The following is a 21,488-nucleotide window of genomic DNA, read 5'->3' as shown; positions in this document are numbered from 1 at the left end:
TTATCATAAACTGAAAAAACAGCTCCAACTCAGCTGTGCAGCTGTGTCAACTTCTCTCTTTGTGTATATAATTGCAAAATGTGTTCATCTTACTCAACTTGCCTACAGTTGATTGGACTGGACACAGCTGAACACTGGGCTGTTCAACTCTGCTCAGTCATCTTTGGAATGCACAGCACACATTTTTTCCATATCGAGTACTGGGTGAAAAAGTATGTGCGATACAGCAACCCCCCCCCAATTTCCCATCCCCCTAGCTACCTAATAAGATATAATATACAGACACACACAGAGGGACAACAAGGCATTGTACACATTCAAGAACCCTTTGGGAGTGTTATGTCCTATTTTGTCATTGTGTTCTATTTCATTGAAAAATAAAGTTATCGTGCAATCCAGACTTTTGCGTTTCAGAAACAAACGTGACAACCTGATGAAGCATAACAATAATCAGGCACTACCACCTTGAGTTAGCTTGTACTCAACTGCAAGTTACTGTGCTTCTTAACACACTCTTTTGTGTGACTCAAAAGTTGATTCTAATAACCAATTTAAAGAGTAAGTCAACCAAAATATTTTTTTTTTCAAGAATATGTTCTATGCTGGCCCACTAGTGGTAACAAGGCAATATGACAAATATGAAATATGAGTTAGGCTTCAAAATCCACCTGTTTTTAGCCATCTCTGGGGGCGGCCCTTTTGTCACTTCTGTCGACTAGAAATGACATCACAGACACTCAGGGCTCAGATAACGACCGATCACGGCTCACCTGTTTTCTGAAGCTGAGCTATAATTGGTCGTTATCTGAGCCCTGAGGGTGTGTGATGTCATTCTCAGTCGACAGAAGTGACAAAATGACCGCCCCAGAGATGGCTAAAAACGGGTGGATTAACTCTTATTCCACAAACGCAATATTAATCAGAATGCTGTGTTTCAACGAGTGGGCCTGCATAGAAAAAAAAATATGTTTGGGTTACCTTCCGCTTTAAGATTATAAAAAGAAAAAAGTTCGCTAACTTGCTAAGTGATGATTAATTTTAATGGAATGAAAAAAAAAGTGTCATCATTTGAAATGGCAAATCATATTAATTTTCTATAACTGTATGTGGAAAAAGGGGAAATTCCAACTCCATTGGTATAACAGTTGCTAAAAACAATGAGGGACTCCTACATTATGCTTGAAACAGTTTCCTAATAATTTAATGTCCACAGCCACCCGGTCTCATTGTAACTATTCCACTGCATTGTAGCCCAGACAGACGATTTGTATTTGATCTTGTGTTGTCAAGTTTTTGTTTTTACTCAACATTGCATAAGCGCAGACATAATAAGAAATGCATGTTTATAGACGACCGCACAGTCAACACCTGTGTTAATACACATATAATAATGCCCAAGTGGATGAATCTACACTATGAGCTATTGGTGTAGTTGCTCTACCAAGTGGTTAATTTAAATTTTATAGTTCGATCATCCCTTAACCCAAAATACATTTGTTGAAATAGAAATCTTCAGCTGTTATTAGTTCACAAACCATGAATATCGTCGCTGTCCTGTGAAAAACGCCCATGTCCAATTTTGGATTTTTTTTTCACATTAATGCGATGTCTGTAACGCGGAATCACCAGTCACGTAAAAATAAGAACAATGAAAAAAATTGACATAAGTGTTTTTCACAGGACAGCGACGATATGTTTCAACTAAAACCGTGACCTATGTTGTATGCAAAATGGTAAATGGGCTATCACTTTTCTACCTTCAGTACTCAAAGCGCTTCACAATGTACCTCATTTACCCACTGACGACACAGCATCATCAGCAACTGGAGCAACTAGGGGTGCAGCATCTTGCTCAAGGATACTTCGACATGGTCACAATGGCCGGGGGATCAAAACCACAACCTCCGGGTTGGGAGACTATATGCATGTAGCGTATATTACTTCAGTCCTGAAGACTTAACTCATCAAAACCAAATAATAAGTTTAAATTTCGGTAAGAAAATTGATGGGATGGACAAGGCCACTCAACACTAACATCTATTAACCTGAATCCAGACAATGGTCACAACCACTTCACTAATTCCACTATTAAAACACACATCAACCCTTTGCCACACCACTGACTCCCTTTTCTCCAAAATCCTACCCCATTCCCCATGGTTGACCCCCTCCTCACAGCTCAAATCTTGCAGCTCTCTAGTCCAGAACATAAACATAGCCTTAATTCAAAAAATGGCAGAGATCCAAGTCAAAGCCCGCAGTCTTTTCCACAGCCCATTGAAATTAATGTACTGACCGTACCACAACCCCAAGAGGGGGTAGGTCAATTATTGCAGTGTATAATGTTTAAACTAGTTAGACACTTCCAATGAAAATATTGGAGGGTGACGCTGGGAGTTATCAAAACTTTCTATGGAAACATGACCTATAGGACCATGATATATATGTGATGAGACTACTGTACTGTAAACAGTTTAGCTGCCTGTAATGTATCGTTTTCCTCTGATTCCCATCTGTCTTGAGGTCAGGGGCCATCTTCAACATTGTACCCAGTTTAACTCATTCACTGCCCTCCACGTATTTATATGTCTTTTCACAGTCCAGCCATTCAATCCCAGGAATGTATTTATATTTTTCAAAAGTTAGGGTAAAAGTGTCTCTGAAAATGTCTGCCAGTGAATGAGTTCAAAATGTTTTTCAACTTGAACAGTCTCAACGACCAGCAGTAGTGCATCACATAAATACTGTGCACACTACAGTTGAACATGTATGGATGAATGTTGATTTTAATGTAAGAGATATTCGAAGTGACCCTGAAATGGTACTATTCATTACGGTAATAGCAGAACGTGTGACGGACGAGTTTGCTGCTGCGAGTGTGGATGCATGTGTGTGGGCTGCCTGTTATTCCTTCTGCAATGCAACAGAGCAAGTTGAACAGAGCATCTCTGTATTCTGGTTTAATCAGAAGATTAGATGGCAGTCACTCCTTACTGGATGTGCTTGTTGCACATGTTGATTAGTCATTAATTGGCAGCTTTCATTATTTGAGCGCAGCAGCGTAAAGTGGGGCTATAAGAGAGGGCCTGATGTCATGCCGGGGGAAGCTGAATAGCACTAGTCAATGAGAGAAAAGTCTTTTCGAATCCTAATTGGATGAGGATTTTTGGAGAACCAGTCTTATGCAATGGCAAAATAACTACTCTGGGCTTGGGTGAAATGTTGTAGTATTGTAAGTATTGGGTATAGGTGACCTCAGAAGTTTAGTCAGCTTTCATTAATGTGCCCTTTTTGACACAAGCACAAAATGTTAAATACAGCACAATCACTGTCATATTGGATGACCTCCATTTTAACATTATCCAAACTGCAAGCGGCACTATCAACACCCACAAGTAATTTTAACATTTGAAGTACAAATTGCATCACACAGGCCGGAGATTTGCACATTTTTGCACATACTACCAGTTTGCAGCACAATATATATTTATTTACTGTTAAAGCAGAGCTGCAGTAAAATGTTACATTTTCTACTTTAGTGGTTACTTTCTGTTAATGTTGAGTTCTAATCAAAATTGCACTTGCACACTCTTTCTCTACTGCATATCGATCTATGTATCTGACACGAATATCAAGATGTGAAATTTTTGTGATTGTATGTGATATTTTGTTACAGATCACTATACATGCATCACACATGACCCGCCTATGCCATCGGTCCATCAGGTGTTGAGTTACCTGTGAAATGTAGGTAATACTCTTGCCTCTCACACAGTCTCTGGTGTCAGCCACATTTGGACCAAAACCAGACAGTGAGAAACTCGATCCATTGTACACTCTTGAGGTTAGACAAGCAAGGATCTGCTTTTTATAGGTCTGTGCTATCCTCTGAGAATTTTATTTCTTAGAAATATTCCTTGCATGGCGGAACAAAATGATGGTGTTTATCATGTGGCGCTTATCATGCGAAGATTTGACACTGAGGGCTCAAATTTGAATAGTTACCTTGTAGTTAAAGTCAACTACAGCAAGTAAAGCAAAACATATATATAGCTTTGAATTTTGACACACATAGTGTCGTTAACAACCCTGCAAAATTTGAAATATCAAAAAACATGTCCAAGTATTAAAAAGCCCCCAAATTGTGAAATTCAAGCTGTTATCTCCTCTCAAATGTGGTGGTCGTGTTTGCTGAATGCGCTGAAACCACGGCCAACTAAAAGTCAATCAAATACCGCTACTACAACCTAAGAAATATTTGCTTAACAAAGCAGCATCCCTCTCAATCCGACACATCCCCACGTTTTTGAGTCACCAGAGCCAGAATCCAGTTCTGAGCCAGAAGATACTAACCTGGTCAACCTTGTTTATCTCAATATGCAGCATAATAGTGTTTTTTTCCTCCCATTTATAAGTTAGCATTATGTTTTAGTTGCATATAACCTAACATTAGCCTTGCGCTATTAATGGATACAGCAATAACCACTGGTGCGAAGGTGGTCAAGTTCTGATATGGGGGATTCATGCTGGTTGCCCAACTGCTACATCACTGAGTAGCTGTTTTAGCCACACACACACACCAAAAAAATCAGGACCACAGAAATGGTGAAAAACTGTTCAACGCTATACCTACTCTTTAGACTACATTTAGAAACAAATCACTGAATTTTCTTTCCATGGTCTTGACAACAATATAACACATTGTTAAAATAATCTTTTTTTTCACTATTTCAGCTGGTGGTTGTCATGATTCTGTTTTGTGTTCCTGTCAGGAAGCTGATTGGGGGCGTGTCCTTTGGCGCCGCACCTGTCCTCATTACTAATCAGGAGCTTTAAAAGGACTGCGGCGTCGAAAGCTCAGCGTCAGACTATTCACCTTGCTTTCTGTCATTGCACCAAGTGTATGTTCTTGACCTGCCTAGATCTTGCTACTAGTAATTTTGTTTGCGTGTTTTTGTCGAGTATTGGAATTTTGTGTTAGTTGTTTTGTACGGCGTTTTGGTTTATTTTTCTAATTGGAGTTTCCCTGATCCCGTTGTGACAAGTGATTTTGCATTGTTGATTTTCCTTGCCTTATTTGCAAGCGTCTTTTGTTTTTCCCCGAATTTTTCCCACGCAGTTTGCCTGCATTTTGATTTGTACTTTAGTCGGTAATTTTGTTTTTCATTGTAGCCATTGTTTTTTCTGAAAATACATTTTTTGTTATTCATTTCTTGTCTGTCTGCATTTGTGGTATCCCATCACTTCCGGTTCCCTCGGAACCTTACAGTGGTGTGCCGCGGGATTTTTTCAATGAAATAAATGTGCTTTGACTCAAAAAAGTTTGAAAAACACTGTTCTAGAAGACAGAAGAGTCTGATTACGCAACTTGGTCCAAACTGTAGCCAACAAACATATAGCACCGGATTGCATTTTGACCACAGACAGTCCACCTGAGCTTTTGGCTGCAGAAAGAAGAGTTGCTTTTAGATCTACTCAGTTGACGTACATAAACTGTGCTGTGCTCCCCCAGCAGGCATTGTGTTAATGGTGTCATTACATCAGGGAGGGGGGTATTAACAGTGTATAAGCCTAGAGTAACTAGTGCTGAATGACTGCTGGCTGACGCAAGACCCAATGGAATGCTGCCTAGAGCACAGGCAGAAGTTCTTATAGCTCCAAAACCAGTTAATAGGATATCTCCCCCACTTTTATGGCACCTTTAAGTACATGCATACAAGGACAAACAAGCGTAGTACTCGCACTATATATTTGTGCCAAAAGACAAGCTCAAACGTTAAATAAGTGTCACCTTTCCCCTTCTAACATATTGCTGGTATGGCTGCTACCAAACAAATATTTGATTCCCAAACAATTAGCAATGCAATTTTCTGAGGTTCATAGGATTTATCAAGACAAAACACTCATGTTTTGAATGCTACAGTAAGAAGAGCATACTTTGTACGGGTTATAATTATGAGCAATATGTGCAGTCAGCAGCCTTTTGGCAGCCTGTAGTCGAACAGAGTTCATGCCCCATCATGTCTGTGCTTAGTGAGCACTGACTTGAAATAGAAGGCCTGGTGCGAAGGGGGTGAGCACAAACCACAAATTGAGCTGCCGCCTTGCGCAGATGGATGGGACCGCAACCTAACTGAACTAAAGGAGGAATTAATGGGCAAAGGCAGGGAGAGAAATCCTCTTTGGTTACGGAAGGGAAAGTGTTCCAAAAAAGTGAAGTAACATGAAGTTTTCGCAGTCAGCTGATGTGACACTGCATTCAGTTAGGTTAGCAATCCAATCCATCTTTAGGGATGCTTTGATGTAATGGTTCTCAACTGTTGTCACCCCAGGACCCGCATCATCCCTATGTCGCAACCCACTTGAATGGAAGTTCAGAATAATAAAGAAAAACTGCCATTTTTAATTACCTGTCCACGACCCACTTTTTGGTCTGGGCCCACCAGTTAAAATTCACTACTTCAGGCCCGGTACAAACACAAGGATTATTTTTCACATTTTAAAAGATTTTTCATCTTTGACAGACAACGCACATGAAGTTTAAAAAAAAAAAAAAAAAAAAGGCATTTCACAGTTTTGGTCGTAACATGTGTGGAGGGCTCCGATAATCCCAACACAGAGTACCACACACAAAGATTTTCTTCCACCGCCTTCTGTCATCAGAGCCAGAAATGTCGCGCGATCTCTCAAAATCTAAGAAGAGAAGATCCCGGGTAAACGCCGATCTTACCCGAGTGTTTCCGGGAAGGACCAGAGGTGGATTATTGTAAAATGGCTTTGTCTCCAAGAAAAGACTTGCTTTGGAAAACACTTCTCAGCGTCTGGGGAACCCGCTTTTAGGGTTCGGGCGTTTGACGTCCTTGGTCAGGAAGGGGCAAAACTGGGACAAAAACAGCCTGACTGTCTTTATGTGTGTCACCCGGCCTGAGTGTATCTTGAGCCCAGTATCCACCAACTGGTTCAGTTTGGGTCAGTATCTGTTTGTTGGGGCTTCAGTACAAGTTTCATACGCTTGGGAAGGGTGGAGCAAAACACACTGCAGCCCAGTGGTTCTCACTGGCTGCCAACTGCTCGAGTGGTTATAGGGATAACTACAGTATATAGAGTTGTATATCTTATAAAGTGGATATGAAAATGAAATACTTTCGACGGGGGAAGTAAAAATATACAACTGAGGTGATGCGGTGCCACAAGTGCGCACGGCCTCTTACAACTGGGGATGTGCCTGTGTTCAGAATGAACCAAACACATTCAAACATTCAAACCAATGTTAAATGGGAGTCAGCACACATCTGTCTGCTTTTAAGATGCGGATGATTTACCCCAAATAAAGTTCAGGTGTTCTAGTAGACTTTTCCTAAAAAATGTTTGCCTTCTAGCAGAAGTCTGAAGGTTTTGTGTTAACATTTGACATGGTTGATAATTTGATATTTGCTTCACCTTGACTTGCCTCAGTTTCAACTGTAGAAACTGCCAGTACTTGCCAGCAAATCCGGAAGCTCCTGCAATCTGCCTCTTGGCAGCCTACCTCACCAGTTTTCTTCTCGTCTTTCATCAGTTTTGGAGGGATGTCCAGTTCTTTGTAATGTCACTTTTGTGTCATGATACCTGACACCTATGGACGATGTGATGCCTATGAAAATGAGATGTGACTACAAACACTGGTCCACACTTACCGACAAAGGTGGCCTCAGAATATTAAACGCTAATCAAAAATAAAACCATTCTTTTTCTTCTGCTCCGTTTACCGGAAATTGAATCTCATTGGTTGGTTATTTATAATGTGATGATTGAGTTTTGTTTTGTGTTACATGTGGCTGCGCTGAGGCGTTAGTTGCTTACATCAAGCATCTGAAGAAGAAAGACTGATGTGAGTTTTTTTTTTTTAATCAGTTGGTTGGTTTCAACCAACTGTTAGAAAACAAACTTTCCACTACTATATGTTATTTTAGGAGCATATCGCAAATTTAAATGCATAGATGCATTGTTTTGTGCTATAATACATCCGTTTGGCCTGTTGCCACACAACGGAGAATAGCTCATGCGTCCGTTTAAAACTGGCATGCTTTGTTGCCTTTTAGAACATTTTTCTTCCATCTGTATACATCTCAATATGTACTTCTTTCCAATGGCATCTGGCCATCAGAGCGGACAAGTGCGCCGCCCCACCACTCACCACATTAGCCTTAATTAAATGAAAATGAAATAAAATGAAAGTCAGCGGGGCGAAAAAACCTTTACCAACAGATTCTTGTTTAAAGTTTTAAATGTGCAGCAGCTCCTCTTCAATACAAGCAAGCATGTTTGCATATCGTATGTCATATCATATGAATTTGTATAGAGATTATATACTTTTGTCTGAGAACACTAGTCAAAAAGATTTTTTTTTTTTTTTTTTATTAGCAAGTTTGACGCTAGTTATTGCGGCATACACGGGAAGCCCGCTAACCTGTTTTCTGTGTTTGGTCACATGACACTCTGCATATAGCAGATTAGCGATGCAAAATGGAGGAAGCCAAATTAAATAATTCGGCAAAGTTTCTTAAGGCAACACCTTTTAAGAGGAGAATTTATCATGGGAAGCTCAATGTAAAAGAGCGCTAACTGATATGCTGAACATCAGCAGCCTAAAGACAGGGACCTGGTTGAGCAATTATGCTAAACTAACTGCATGTTAAAGCTCTCCCTGCCTCATTTTCAAACATGGTGTTGCTGACTCAGCATGGATAAAGCCAGGCATGATTGATTTCAATATTGTATACTGTAGCTATGTGCGTAGTTTGCCACGCGTTGGTGTTTAATTCTGTCAAATTACAGAGCATCACTTTCAGTTCGGAATGATTGGTACTGTGTTAAAAAAATTAACAATAAGAGCAACCAAAATTTCACCAAACATTATGTCTCTTTGTTAAAAAAAGGTCCCGCTGAGACTAATTGGGAACCACCAAAAATGATTATACTTAAACTTTGCATACACTTAAGTGCAAAATTGCATTCCCAGCTTTCTCAAAACCCCTTCTCGAAATAGGCTCAACATTTCGAAATTCTGTAGCAGTTATAGCTCTTTGCTAAGGAACTGTTGTGGCAATTACTCTATTTCAAAAATCTAATTAGCACTATGTGCACATTATATATACTCTTGACTCAATCAGTAATACTGTAAAGTAATTTACCTTTCTTAACATGCCAATAGAATATTGACTGCATGTAAACATAGTCACTAGGGTGCTGGGGACAAAATGGAGGAGGAGGTACATGCGCCGTAAAGTCGAAACGTCGTAGGTCCCCCGTATGTCGTAGTATGAGGACTGCTACTAGTGTGACCAGTTTACCTCATTCACTTACAGTGTTACGATATTAACAACATCTGTCTATGACATTATCTAAGGTCAATACAGACCCAGGGTCTTACATAGGACACCCAACATGAGCCATGTTGTGGTGGCCCAGCCAGAATCGGCACTGACCCTGTATATTCATGATATATTACGTCAAGATAAATTTCAAAAGTTTCTAAATATTGCTATTGCCATGTTCAGCCCTACGGTATATTCTTGTACACGGAGTACACAAGGTGTATTTGAAAAGTTTCAGGGCTGGTATGATAAAAAAATATATTTCAAATCTGAACGACAAACAAGTTTTTCCCTTCGAAATAATCTACTGTAATTTACCTTCCCAGACTTCGCGGCCACCTGTTAATGCAATCCTCGAAGGATTCTTCCACGATCATCCACAGCTCAATCATTACAGCCATGTTTATGTTATACGTCTTCAAAACGGGTCCCCTTGATGATCCTCATAATGTTGGGAAAGATAATAAGAAAAATATAAAAAGCCAGGTCTGGTGTGTAGGGAGGTTGCTCCTGCATGGTAATGTTCTTTTCCGACAGGAACTGTCAGATGTCCATGGCATTGTGAGCGTTGTCCAGCAACAGCTCACCACTTTTCTTGTACTATGAAACATGCAAAAGCAACAGGATATTTTTGGGGATAGGCTGGTTGATCATTTGGTCCACATGAAAGGGGAGCATTTGTAGTTTGGCTTTGAAATGTTATCCCTCATGATATCAGTCCTGGAACTCTTTTGACACACCTTATGTACTGTATCGGTCCCCAACCACCAGGCTGTGGACCGGTACGTGGGACATTTGTTTTGGAGCCGCACAGAGATACAGAACAAAAAATACTTTATTGATTATCACCATCTGGAAGATGTTTCCTCTTGATAACCAAGTATATCTGTGCCTTTATACACATGCCAAACCGGCCATCCCGGCTACATGATGCGGTAGTGCAAAAGTAAGCCCGCAGATAACGAGAGAAAATTAAAAATATTAATCATAAAAACAAAGACCAAATGATGAAAAAGATTAACAGCCTACAACTTCCAAGAAGAAGAAAGCTGCCTTTAAGAGGAAATATCAGAAGTCCTACTTAAAGTACCGATTTGTTCACTATTTTGATGCACCAAGTGTGTATTATGTGGCGACAGGCTCACAAATGAAGCAATGACGCCTTCAAAACTGCTTTGGTACAATGAGTGGTAGTCTGGATCAAAATGAATGCAGAATATCCAGAGACCCCTCCACCCCTTTCAAATATAAAAATAAAACCACAGAATTCCATGCTTTTACATGCACACAGGAGGACCACACATTTCCTAACCAAATGTACAACAAAATAACCGCATACTGTATTTTTTCCCCCAGTGCAAAGGGCTCTCTTGCATAAAAATTACCAATCAAGGATGACACAAAACTGCTAAACAAGAAACCAACATTAAGTGCAAGAACTCATTTTGTAATAGTCCCCCCCCACAAAAAAAACTCAATCCATTTTGTTAATATTATTGAGGTACTATATTTGTCCTGTATATCATTAAAAATTCACCCCCAAAATTAATAGGCCTCCTCATATAACAACTAAGACACGCCTGCCATCTAGAGGTGATTGGTGATATTACAACAAAACTACAGTCGACCTGTGCATATTTGCAGTTTGGCACTCGTGGATTCATGTGTTAAAAAAAATAAAATTGACCCCAGCATTTTTTCAGATTTTCCCAGTTTTGCAGGGATTTTTGTGATGGAAAACGCATACTGTATGGTCACTGCATTTTTTGAAGATTTTGGGGGGTTGTAGGAAAAGTAATATCACCCCCCACCAAGACTTTCTCTTTGTTTAAAAATTAATCTAGGGTTCACTCAAAGTGTGCCGCCATTTGACCATCACTGCCCTAAGCAGGGCCGGGTCTAGGCAGGGGCAAGAGGGGGCCTGGCTCCCTTAAATATATGTTGTGCCTCCCCCCCAAAACTAAGTCCCCCAAAATATATTATATTTCACATATTTTTATTATCTCATGACTATCTCCTCCACTCCACTTTTTACTGTCTTAATGTCTTGCTTGCCCCCTTAAATATAAATAAAAGACATCAAGTTGTTTCTCGTGTCGTGTTTCTCAACTCCGCTCCATCTCCCCTTTTCACTCTGCTCAGAGTATCAGCCTGCTTCCGGCTCGCTGTGAGGGATAGCTGTCTGCAGTGAGCTGAGACCCAATTTAAAATCACCCTTCAGTTTGCAAATGAGCCAGTGTTGTCAGTTTAATAATAATAATGCATTAGCTTTATATAGTTGGACATGGCAAAAGGTGCTGGCCCCTCATGCATGCCTGTCTCGTCAAAATAGCTCAAGAGACACATAAATGTTACAATTGTCCCGGATCTCCCCTATGCTGCTCCATCAAAATATTGTGCTCTGTGGTGAAAAAATGTTGGGGACCATTTCTGTCAAAGACATACCATGTACTGTATCATAACTATGCAAATGAGGGTGAGTTCTGTTGAAAGACGTGCAGGTTCACTCAAAACAAAAGTCAGTCAAACATGCACTAAAATAAGGATTCCACCCCCAGCACCCATGCAGTGGGACAAGCACCCCCCCCCCCAAAAAAAAAAAAACACGCACACACAAACGCACACGGGAGTCGCTGCCAAACTGTTGAGGGGGCGCAGGAGTGCCACTGGATGCAAAAAGTTGCCAGCCTGCTACTCTTGACTGACGTTATGCAATCGTCAACAACATGACATGCTGGCAGGCGGACGCTGCTCGCCTCCAAATAGCCTGCACGAAGCGGGCTTGAATGGAACGCCAAAGGTGAAGAAAAGTCCAAACACACGCGGACTCAAGTGTCCAGCACGAGCGCGGATAAAGTTGAGTTTAGTATAGCACAACAAGACAAGACAAGAGAGTTGATAACTTGAAAGACGGACGACAGTTTCAATTTCGGCCACACGCTGACACCTCTGCGTGTGTCAGCAGGGGGAAGGACAGCAACGTGTGGTGAGTCCGGGGCAGGCACTCACCTCACAGCCAGCCAGGCTACGACCCTCGCGGACACGCACGGCCGTGTGGAGGTGAAGGGACCGGGGTGGGGGGGGGGCAGCGCCGGTTCAGGCCGCGGTGGTCAATATTCCCGGGTCGAGAAGAGGAGGAAGGAGGAGAGCAACCCGCGCAGGGAAGGAAGATGAGGCGGAAGGAGTTAAGTAGTTGCGACGGCGAAAACTCTCAAGTCAGATCATCCCGAGCGGCCAAGCGGGACCGAAACACATCCAGTACACGCGGGTCGCGCGCGCACGCACGCAGGATCAGAAGCTCGCGCGCACGCAGGCTTCTCCGCCCCTCGAGACCTGACCACGCCCTCCAAGCGAGGGCCGATCAATGCTATTAATGTTGCATTCGTGGGACTGGGAAAAAGGGCGTGTCCTCGCGGTTCCTTATTAGTATACTTATTTATGTGGTTGTGGATGATCTTAGAAGATACCACGGGAGTCAAAAGTGCTCACATTCTATACTTAAGAAAAACAATTACTTTTGGAAGAAAAAAATAGTATAAATGCTGATTCAATTCCTTCACTTCAGTAAAAGTAAAATACTACTACTACTACTACTACTACTACTAATAATAATAATAATAAAAGACTAAAATAAACTTAAGTCCAAATATGCTGATTTTATTATATGTATCAATTTCATCTCAGGGTAGATTTGAGTGACCTGTTAAACGAAGATTGTGTCTGATTTAAACAGAGGCGGATTGCATCCTGAGGAGATGCTAATGCCCATTTATTTATCCATCCATCCATCCATTATCTATACCGTTTGTCCTCACAAGGGTCACAAAACATTTTTTTAAGTTATTTTTTTAAGTTATCTTGTCTCAGTTTCAAGTTGGTAAAGTAACAGTTAACTTCAGCTACATCAATCACACTGTTTCATACAACGGTTGATCAACATGTGTGATTGAAGTTTACAGCTGATTACAGTGAAAGCAAACAATAAAGGCTTACTTTTAAAGAAACATGAGGTCCACATGGGGTCCTCTTCCTCGTGGCTAAGATGGAAATGGGTGTGGCTTGAAAACATTGTGGTCACATGATAATAAATGTGTTCTATTGGCTAGATACAGGGGGTGTATCACATTCCCGTTTCCCCTACAATTCATGTTGTAACAATTTCACAAAATAAAAGTGTGTGTTTTTTTTTTTTAAACTAATAACTAAACTTAGGGGTGGAAAATACAAAGGCTTGTGTTGAAACTCAGTGATTAAAGAGTCTTCAGGAAAACTATGACTCAATTTGATACCTGGAAAATATACTTTTTAAAAGAATGAAGTACAGTATTTGTACTCCTTTACTCCCCACCATTACAAGACACCTGTCACTCAAGCTCACTTTTGCCTGAGGTCTAAGTTGACTTAAAGGCAAAGTTGGGTCAGTCGCATAGAAAATATTTGCGTTATTTCGAAATCCTTTCCCCCCCCCTCTGATTGCGTGTCTTAAATGTCCTTATCTGCATACGAAGATACACATGCACAGACAGAGACCATGTGGGGCAAAATAACTGTCATAGTATATTTCAAAACAGTTTGGTTGTATTCATCACAAGGGAAAAGGTTTTGAATGCTGCAGTCAGGAAAAAAGTTATTTCCATTCAAACTTCATTGACATCAAACATGTCACAATATTATAAATGTTATGTTAGCCTTGGGAAGGAACAAGGAAGCTGGTTCTCACAATTCATATATTGTACAGCCAACAGACAGTGGCGATAGTGGTGGTAGTACAAAACAGATTCAAGAGTTTTGGTGAACAGTGAAGGCAGCACAAAATGACTTATGACAATAAACACAAGGGCAAAGCAGAAGACAATGAAACATTGTTATGTCCAAAATGACAAATGTGTGACAAATTAGGTCTTAAGCCTAACAAATTTGAAAGAGTTTACTGACTGTTTTATAAAGTGTGCACTCTGCAGCATATACAGTACACCAGTATTTGAGAAAAATAGTAAGTAAAGTATATAGTAAGGATATTAATATGGGTCACCATGGGTATGATGTTAAAGACAACACTCTGAATTGAAAGTGCTGCTTTGGACAAGCAACTCAGAAATATAAACACCAGTGGCATATGTAAGGCATTGCAAAAGTGTGTGTGTGTGTGTGTGTGTGTGTGTGTGCGTTGGGGCGGAGGTAATCTTACCACTCCAGTTACCTTCCCAGCACTGCTGAGATTTTATTTGTCAGAGCCTCATAGGGGTATTACGCAAGACTCCTCTGATGTTTATGTGACTGAGAACATCATCAAGGGGTTTACATTAGGACGTGTTGTTGCAATTCATACTATAAGCTGCTTTCGAGGCAAAAACTGGTCAATACCAAGAAGGTCTTTTTTTCTTTTACATGACCAATTTAACAGTTATTTTGATTTTGTATTCATATTATCATGATGCAACTCACAGTAAGAGTGTCACCCCAAAAATGGCAAGTCAACAAAGAGGAATGTGACACACTATACAGATGGTTATTACGAAATACTGTTATTTGTTTTCGGAGCATCTGTTAATACAAAAAAAAAGTCACGTCTTGTTTGATAAAAAGCCTGTTTTGTGCACTTCATTACATGGAAGTGACAATTTCACAGACAGCCGTGTTTTGAGCCCCGTACTTTCTGTAGTGCAGTTTGTTACCCCAATAATTGCGCAAAAGTGTTTTCAAAGCATTTATTTTGTTACCCATCACAACCGCATACCATACTTCACGGAACCAAACCATCACTTGGTCGAAACAGGGCTGGAGTCTATGATGAGTGCACAAAAGGTCAATGAAAGGAGAAAAGCGTCTGTCTATGTCAATGGATTTGACCCCAAATTCATTGCCCCATGCAAGGTGCACTTGATACTTGGATGGGAACACACCATGGGAGCCTGAAGAGTCCTCAGCGGTGTGTGTCTGGTTCAGGACAGCGGGGTGCTCAAAACCGTCGCTTCATTGTCTTTAAAACACCTAGTTACACATGTGAGGCAGCTATACGCAGACAGTCGATGCCACAGACAAAAACACACATCATGTCAGTCATTAAGCTTCTGCCACTATGGAACGAAAGCCTTGCTGTGAGACTGACGCTGAGACATAAACACAACGCACATTGTGTTTATTCCACCTCCTCAAACATTCAAGACTGCGCGGGCCTTTTGTTTCAATTGATTGATCAGTTACTTTGTGGACTACCAAACATCAGAAAACAAAGTTAATATAACACCCCGCTGGTTGTGGCTGCCACTGTGTCCATCACTCCAAGTCTGACAACAAAGCTGTGTAACATGAGCAAAGGCAGTCGGTGAAAGGCTTTCACTATGTGTCCCGCAGGACAGCAGATGGAGACGCTTTTAATGGAAATTCAAAAGGTTTTCAGTATTCATTATTTATCTTTTAGAGCAAGGCACAGGCTTTGCATAAGTTACACCATACCACCTTTGACCTCACTCTAAACAGTTTGAGATGAGCTATTGAATTACGACAGATGACATGATATGAATTTTGAGATTTAAAGGGGTAGTCAACCCAACCATGTTGTTTTCAAGAAAATGTTCTATGTAGGCCCACTAGTTGAAACGTAACATTCTGATTAACATTGTGTTTGTAGAATATGAGTTAAGTCGTAAAATCATGTCTCAGCTTCAGAAAACACGTAAGATGTGATTGGTCGTTGTCTGAGCCCTGAGCATCTGTGATGTCATTCTCAGTCGACAGAAGTGACAAAATGGCCGCCCCAAGATATGGCTAAAAATGGGTGGATTAACTCTTACTCCACAAACACAATATTTATCAGAATGCCTTGTTTGAACTAGTGGGCCTGCATAGAACATATTCTTCAATATAATATGTTTGGGTTGACTTACCCTTTAAGTGACATTCTATGGGTAGCATGTTGGAAGAGTCGTTAGCGTGTCTGCTTCACATGGAAGAGGGCCTGGGCTCAAATCTTCAGGTTCTTCTGTGTAGAGTTGTGCTCTCCCATGCTTGCAAACACGCTCTGTCGGTGGATTAGATTTCACTGTATAATACAAAAGAACCCAGACTAATGTATGTAGGGCTATATATTGTAAAATTGTGCAACTTACTTTGACAGTAGTTGAAGGCAATTTGGCATCATATACTGTACATGCCTCAAAGGCCCAGACGTGTAACTCAATTCATGCACTCAACTGAACTTGGCTCTGACTGTAGTGGTGAGATATTCGCTCCTTTGCAATTTATATCGTATTATCATCGCCTATGTGATTGCCACCAGAAGTATTTTTAAGCAGAAAAGGAATTTCCCACTAGGAAGGGACTATTATAGGGGTCTTCTTTTTCTAGATCTTCAATGTGCTGCACATGTTGCTGTATCTTGAAGAAGCAAGGCTGTGCTAAAGTTTAGTAGCGTCATTATGTGCAGCCACAGTGATGAGTCAGGCCACTGAGCCGCTGCCGGGAAAAGCAGCTCGACCGTGGCGAGCCAGAGAGAGTGAGATGTTACATTATATTTCATGAGAGCAGCCGTACTACTGGAAATGACACAAGACCCCGTGATGCTTTTACAATTACTGGAATTCCCGTTTTCTACGCCAATAAAGACATTACAAAAAGCACTGTGCAATTACAAAATTATTTATTCAATCAAAAATTAGGTAGACAAAATCATTGTGCAAACTTGTTTGGGGGAAAAAAAAAATGTAGTGGCTTGTATAAATCTCTATCTCTATCAGCTGAAAAAGCCTCTAATAATACAAAAACAGAGCCATAGCGATCATCATCAGTTTGCAAAATATACAATTCTACTATGAAATGTTTTTTTTGTGTGTCAATCAAATCAACCAGCAAAAAGACAATTTAAAAATTCTCAGTTTTATACTATGGATAAAACAAATGAATACATGTTTTAGCTTGAAAAACATGGAACATAAATTAACATGTGAAATTCGGAATTGAAATCTCTTCACTCATTTTATAAAGCATTTACATCTGTAAATGGATGCTTTAAATGTTGTCATTCTGAAACTTATTCAGAATAAACAAAATCCAAATTCATATTTGATGGACACTTTCTAAATCAAATACAGCTCCTCCAAACTGTAAACTTTTCATAGAGGTATCAAATGCAGTAACACAATTGCACTATAAGCGACTAGTTTCCTAAAACTGTTGTTGCATGACATGAATATTGCAAAGCCAGTACACACAAGTAATGTGGTATTTGTTAATTTACTAATTTCTCCGCCCTATGGCCCACATTTCCATATGTACTACTTTAACAAAGAGAAACAAAAACAATTTCACCGTACGATCCTTGTTGTGACTGCAAACGTCAAATGTTAGCTACTTCTCTTGTACTATATATAGTATGTCTGTATATAACATCCCTGCAGAACAATTACGTGCATGAAGCGCTTTGTGTTGAACAGCAGCACAAATCAAGTTAGAAGCCACAACGCTAGCATTAGAAGCTAAAAGGCACTAAATGGGTCAAAACCACGTTTTCTTCTCCACACCAGCATTACTGAAAAAGTTGGCAATCTTCACCAGATCGACAGAAAATACACTTTTAAGTGTAGTTCAATGTAAGTATTTCAAATCAGGATATACTAACTTTAATGTATTGCACCGCATTTGGAATGCTAACAGAAAACATTTTTGTACATAATAACACTGAGCAACACAACACTAGAAGGCATCCAAGTCTCAGCTGTGGTAAACAAAAATAAAACAAACAGAACAAAAGAACAGGCTATGGAAGTAGCACAAACCATGTGAATTATTCTGCTTTCATTGGCACTTATTCTTGCATAACGCTCCAGTTAAAACCCCAAAAGCCAGAGTAAAGATAGCAAGCAAGTTTTTGTGTTATCAAGATGGACACAATTTCCCAGAAGGCTGCCAGTGACTGCGCTGACAAATAGCTCCGCTTTTACAAATGAAACGCGTCAAAACGTTCACCTGTGACAGCTTTATCAGACAAGTTCGTGCAACAAAACATTCCTCGGGTAGGACGACGTTCAAAAACTACGCTCAAAATGTTTCCTGTCGTGTTGCCATTTTAGTCTTGCACTTCTTTAATTAGGAGGTGCCACACACAAAGCCGAGAGCTGCGAAGAACTTTATGAGATGGAAAACTTATTTCACCCTCTTGATATCTGCCTTATTCATGTCATGCATTCGGATCTCTAACGTTGACTTTTATGAACCAGTTTTCTAAATGTCCATTCTAAAGCTCTGTGGTAAAACACAACCAACAAAAGAATTTGGGAAATGTTTTTACTTGTGATGGGATGTTTATTCCTAAGGAAGATTGGAGGAGGTTGCACGCATTGTTCCCAGTCTGCCATTCACTTGGACTGTCTTTGTGGGTGCTGCAACCTAGGTAGAAAACACACACACAGACACACAAAAACTATGAAGTTTCCTCTTTGTCTCTGGACCTTGATCACCAACCACGGTGCCTTGGCACACTAGTGAGCCATCAGAGATGCCGCAGGAAATGATTCTTAACAGCAATATGTTCTGTGCAAGCCCCACTGGTCTAAAGTGGATATTCTGATTATTCTGATACTGCATTTGTGGAATATGAATAAAGCAGCAAAATCCACCTTAGGGGGCGGCCAATTTGTCACTCGCTGCCGATTGAAAATGACATCACGGTTGCTTAGGGCTCAGGTAACAGCCAATCACGGCTCAGCTCCAACTAAATCCTCTGCTTTTGGATGGCAGAAGATACAATAAACGTGTGTCGACACCTGTTGCCATTCAGTCAACAGAAAAAGGCATGGCTTCTTGTGAATTCTGTATATCAGCTTTGTGTTCAATTACACAGGTCTAGATTTCACACTAAAAACATTTGTCAGTTAATTAAGATGAAACCATTTTGGTATTCATACTTTTTGGACATTTTTGTACAAGGCTCAATAAAGGTTGGGGAAACATTGGGACAGATAAGCAGTTTGTGTCATGCAGACAATGGATTGCCTATTTGCGAGTGTATCCAGAAAGAAACAAATACAAAAACAAATGTTGAAAACAAACTGCAACTCTTCAATTTTGCTGCAATGCGAGTACGACAGGGTGAGTAATTTTGTTCCTCTCCACTGTGGTGATGCCCTTCTACAAATAATTTAGAAACAAAGTGGCGGATAGACCTACATTTAGGGTCTTGAATTTTAAGCAGCTGCTGCCCATAAAGTAAACTTTGGTCTTGGAAAAAAGTTCTTCAATCACTCGTGGATGTCTGATGACTCTACTGTGAAACAATCTGCAATCAGCTTGGGAAGGCTTTGTTCTGTCTACAGAGAGAGCAAACTGTAGTTGTGGTCAAATTCTGTATTTGTGTTGTCTCTTTTTTGTCTTCATCTTGTCTTTCTGATTTCTTACTTTGATCTTTGACAAAAGGAAGACGTTTTTTGAGGGTGAATTTATGTGGCTTTTATACAGCACGTCTGCTTGCAGAACTAATGCAAATTTAAAACTCATTATAGCCATCTTTGTTTTATACTTGATTTCTGTATTAGTGGATGTGTTTTCTTTGCTCTGCAAGCTGAACAGAGTGGACAAAAGGAAAGCCAGAGTTGTCTGCTGTAATTTGATCCACGGGGATATGGGAGAGTAAAGAAGAACTTTTGCCACTGGCCTTTGATGAAACAGCTCAAGGCATGAAAAATCCAAGAGTTTCTACAAGCTTTAGCGGCACAGGATGAAACATTCTCCCTCCCAGATGTCTACCTTTTTAAGCTTCTCGGCAGCAGTTCCAGAGCGGATGGCCTCCATCATGGCTTCCCTGGCCAAGGCAGGGTTCACGGGGGCATTGGTATTCAGATGCTCCACAGTGTGAGGCTTCGACTGGTGCAGGAGGACGGGAGGAAGAGAAGGTGCAAGCATGGATGGCGGCGGAGATGTGGCAAAGACAGGATAAGTGCAAGTCAAAGAAATTGGTGAGGGACAACAGGGAACGTCTGCCCTTTGGCCCTCTTCAGAAGCCGACCTGAACTTTTCTAACTCATCAGAAGCCCCAGATTTAGTCTGTAGGAAACAAGGAAGCAAAGCAAACATACATTTATGTGCAATGTCTGGCACTCCCAAAGTATACAGCTGTGAACTTGGCCTTGATCCTAAAGGTTCACTTTAAGCCTACCTTAATAACACTTAGTCATGAAAGCAACACATTTCAAGCTGCATGTGGTTCAATTGGAAAGGTGATTTGATGAAGGCAAACAGACTCATTTTCATCACAACATACATAAGTAGCCACTTGAGTAGTTTACCTTCCTCAGCCTTCCAGTGCTGCTCTGGGCTCTAATAGCAGAAAGAAGAGCAGACCTCTCATTCTCATCAGGAGAAGCCTCCTTCATGCTTCTGGCACCAGATGAGCAAGTCTAATCATGTCAGGAGAAGAGGAAAATGTCGGTAATGTTCGTAGCCAACATCATAAAGGACACGATCCTGATTTTTGGGACCAATGACAGTTTCCATAATAATAATATAATAATGTTACAGTCTAGAATATGTACTGGGTTGTGGATAATGGCGTTAACAGCTGTATAGTGCAGTGCTCGTGGTCCGGCACTGCAGCTTGTGTTTTTGCAGCTTAATTCCCAACATGGAGTGACGTTTCCAAGTGGAAATACAGATACAACAAAAAACGTATGTGTTGTGACGAGACAGCCATTACGCTTGTTGGAGTGGTGTGGGGATCGACACTGTCTGAAATGTCGCTGCGGATGGACTCTCAATTTTAAACAGACACTTTTGATACTTGTGTATTGTATTTGCAGTATTGGAACAGGAAGACAAGCATCAATTACCAGATGGACACAACGAGCAGAGGGGCACAATCGCTAAGCAGAAAAATAAAGTTAATACAGTACATCGGTTACAGATTGCCAGGTAGAGCCAAAATCTATTCGAGACAACGCGGCACAGATACATGTATATGTGGGAAGCACTGTGGCTGTAATCTTAATTCGCAAATCCTATCCTGGCCACTAAAAACATTTCAGCCAAATGAGCCAATCACAACATTTGCATAAAATGCTAAATATTGGCCGATGTGAATCGAGATAAGGCTTCCTTTTACTGCCGGGTCGGCGCGGGCGACAACTGCCGCATTGCATCAGG

The 21,488-nt window shown here is 40.7% G+C and overlaps 2 protein-coding genes across 9 annotated transcripts in view; both read right to left on the bottom strand.

Annotated features, from left to right (window-relative positions):
• grb10b (growth factor receptor-bound protein 10b) overlaps window positions 1-13,387 on the bottom strand; it is a 79,819-nt gene extending 66,432 nt beyond the window's left edge. The window contains exon 1 of one of the 6 annotated variants that reach the window (XM_086038543.1): window positions 13,350-13,387. The gene's annotated coding sequence lies outside the window, so the exon portion shown is untranslated. Of the gene's footprint in view, window positions 1-9,674; window positions 9,781-12,365; window positions 13,305-13,349 lie in introns of those variants that run through there. The other 5 variants (XM_086038547.1, XM_086038546.1, XM_086038545.1 and 2 more) reach the window with 5 other exon arrangements.
• Window positions 13,388-16,978: 3,591 nt separating this feature from the next.
• cobl (cordon-bleu WH2 repeat protein) overlaps window positions 16,979-21,488 on the bottom strand; it is a 57,164-nt gene continuing 52,654 nt past the window's right edge. For all 3 annotated transcript variants that reach the window (XM_086037990.1, XM_086037992.1, XM_086037991.1), the window contains 3 exons: window positions 20,636-20,746; window positions 20,097-20,393; window positions 16,979-18,740 (listed from right to left, as the gene is read on the bottom strand). In XM_086037990.1, the coding sequence (XP_085894116.1) occupies window positions 18,663-18,740; window positions 20,097-20,393; window positions 20,636-20,746 (486 nt within the window). In that variant the 3' untranslated portion in view covers window positions 16,979-18,662. The remainder of the gene's footprint in view (window positions 18,741-20,096; window positions 20,394-20,635; window positions 20,747-21,488) is intronic.

This window comes from Filicampus tigris, chromosome 8, assembly GCF_054856515.1.
Source record: "Filicampus tigris isolate MCC_2025a chromosome 8, RoL_Ftig_1.0, whole genome shotgun sequence".
Classification (NCBI taxonomy): domain Eukaryota; kingdom Metazoa; phylum Chordata; class Actinopteri; order Syngnathiformes; family Syngnathidae; genus Filicampus; species Filicampus tigris.
The sequence above is the reverse complement of the archived record's forward strand: the minus strand, read 5'-3'. Positions and strand labels throughout refer to the sequence as shown.